Here is a 2,602-nt window from a genome sequence, read left to right as displayed (position 1 = left end):
AAGAGCACTGGGGGTTGGAGGGCACCGGCCGGAGGGGTCGAAGAGCACTGGCAGTCGGAGGGTACTGGCGGTTGGAGTGGTCGAAGGGCATCGGCAGTCAAAGCGGTCAGAGGACACCGGCGCTCAGAGCAATCAAAGGGCATCGACGGTGACGGGCGGTGGGAGGGCACCGGGGGTTTTAGTGGTTAGAGCACACTAGCGGTGATGGTGGTCAGAGTGGTCAGAGGGCACTGACGGTCAGAGCGGTCGGAGCACACTGGCGCTCAGAGCGGTCAGAGGGCACCGATGGTCGGAGCGGTCGGAGATGACAGAGGTGATGGTGGGAAGCTTTTGGTGGAGTGTGGAGGACCTGGCTTCCCATCCATAGGTCGCCCACTACTACTCAATTCACCGTCCCGGTGAATGCCATAGAAAAAACATTCTCTTGCAAGTTAGCCTCCGGGCAAAACATCCGGTAAGCAGACTCCCAGGCATACCTCATACAATGATCCTTCTATGCGAACCTTCTGGAGAGATACAGAATAAATAAAAATGATTCAACTAAGCTCTTGGGCAATCTTCATCTAGCAAGTGAGCTGTGGCAAAATGATTGAACAGAAAGCTCCTCGGCACTTCATCCACCACGGCACTTCATCCACCAGCAAGCTATTTATGAGAGCTCCTGGGCACTTTATCCACCAGCAAGCCATTTCTGAGAGCTCTTGGGCACTTCATCTAGCAAGCTATCACTAACTGTATTACCATTGTCATCCCTTGGAAAGGAAGGTTACTATGACGCCAACAAAAGCACAAAAACCAATCTAAACAATAATCATTGGCCACTTCGTTTGGGCAAAACTTCTGGCACGAAGTCCAAGCATATAAAGATACAAAATGAAACTTGGACATGGCCAGTATATAAAAAGTCCACTTTTCATTAACAAAAAAGATATGCTGCTCCCAAGCCTCATCAGATTTGCCAAGGTAGCCTCCAATAGAACTTTTGCTTCAGGGTCAAGGCTGCTCATAAACTACCACGAAGATGGCAGCCAAAGAGAAGAGCTCGGGCCACAACATGCAAAGGCGTGCTCCCAAAACCGAGGCTGCTTCAAGATTATTTGAAGGCAGTGGAGGTGCCCACTGTGTGTACTGTAGTGCTGCAAGTCCTCCCACTAGATGCATTGAGATTCGAAACATGAAGACATTAGCTCCCCCTTCCACCATAGCTCAATGGAAGCGACTGCCATGCTTGCAAGCAAACATCAAGGGTGTCTAGTTGTGATGAATCAAGGCCTCCACCAGAGTCTTGTTCTCCAAACGCAGGTAGAGGACATCAGGTTAGCCATGGGAAGCTGCATCGTGAAGTGGAGAAAGGGCACTGTGGTAAAGGGAGCAGTTGACAAGCTTGGGCTTGTGGTTTAGAAGAAGCTTCACATGTTACAGCTCACCTTCTCCAATGGCAAGGAAAAGATCCCGCTCTGCATCCCTCCGACATCTTGTAACGATCCCCGTAGAGTGTGGGGTCGTGAGGAAAATAGAGGGGCTAGAGGGGTGGCGTCAGTTGGTGAGCGCGAAGGAGAGGAAGGGGAAGACGGAGGGGGGGGAGGTGACCGTATTACGTGGCTCCTGAAGTTTTGCACAAGCACTATGGGCCCGAAGCAGATGTTTGGAGTGCCGGAGTCATACTCTACATTCTACTCAGTGGAGTTCCACCTTTTTGGGCAGAGACGAAGCATCAGATCTTTGAACAGGTTCTTAAGAGAGATCTGGATTTTGAGCCCGATCCATGGCCTGCCATCTCAGAGAGCGCAAAAGATGCTTGTCAGAAATCCGCAGAGGCGTTTCACAGCCCATCAAGTTTTATGCCATCCGTGGATTAGAGAAGACTGCGTGCCTATAGATTCAGCTGTTCTTTTAAGAATGAAGCAGTTCATTGCAGCTACTCGCGAAGAGAATCTTTTTGCTGCTTTTTTATATTTTGATAAGGATAATAGTGGGTATATTACGGTAGATGAGCTGCAGCAAACCTGCATAGAATACAATATGGGTGGTGTGCGTATTGATGAGATGATCGGGGAGGTGGATCAAGATAACGATGGGCCGAACCATTACAATGAGTTTGTGACCATGATGAGGGAACGCAGTGGCGGTGTAGGAGGGAAGGCCATGCGCAACAGCTCGAGTTCGAGTATCAGAGGTGGAGGTGGGGGAGAGGGAGCTGCGGGGGGTGGTGGGGTCGTAGGGCGAGAGGGGGGGGAGGGGTGACGGTGAGGAGACGAAAGGGGCGGTTGGGGTCAGCGAGCGAGGGGGGCGCTCGAGAGAGTGAAGGGGGGCTGGGGCTGCACCTGAGAGAGAGGAAGGGGGGGGCGGAGGGGGGAGAGGGGGCGGTGAGGTGAGAGAGGCGCTGGTCAGTGGTGAGTGAGAAAGGGGGGCGGGAGGTGAGTTGACGACGGTCGAGGGGGGCGGTGAGTTGGCGAGGGGGCTGGCTGCGCACAGGGGGGCCGGTGAGGCGGTGACTCGGGGGCGGGCTGGTCGGTGGGAGTTTGGGTGTGGGGCGCGCACGGTGGGGGAGCGGGGTCGGTGAGTTGGAGAGGAGAGCGAGAGAGGTGTGAGAGAGAAACCC

General features: G+C 53.5%; 1 protein-coding gene across 1 annotated transcript; it reads left to right on the top strand.

Annotated features, from left to right (window-relative positions):
- Positions 1-1,009: 1,009 nt before the first annotated feature.
- LOC147613063 (calcium-dependent protein kinase 24-like) lies at positions 1,010-2,244 on the top strand. Its single transcript, XM_086782746.1, has one exon. It carries the CDS (start codon positions 1,414-1,416, stop codon positions 2,242-2,244), a length of 831 nt encoding a protein of 276 aa, XP_086638872.1. The 5' UTR covers positions 1,010-1,413.
- The last annotated feature ends 358 nt before the right edge of the window (positions 2,245-2,602 follow it).

The sequence above is a fragment of the Cibotium barometz genome, chromosome 44 (assembly GCF_041138505.1).
Source record: "Cibotium barometz isolate CiBa-2024 chromosome 44, ASM4113850v1, whole genome shotgun sequence".
Lineage (NCBI taxonomy): Eukaryota > Viridiplantae > Streptophyta > Polypodiopsida > Cyatheales > Cibotiaceae > Cibotium > Cibotium barometz.
Note: the sequence above shows the minus strand (reverse complement) of the source record. Positions and strands in the feature narration are given on the sequence as shown.

Bases quoted from the DNA above. Each gene is read 5' to 3' on its own strand.
- LOC147613063 (XM_086782746.1), top strand. From the start codon at position 1,414: ATGTTACAGCTCACCTTCTCCAATGGCAAGGAAAAGATCCCGCTCTGC.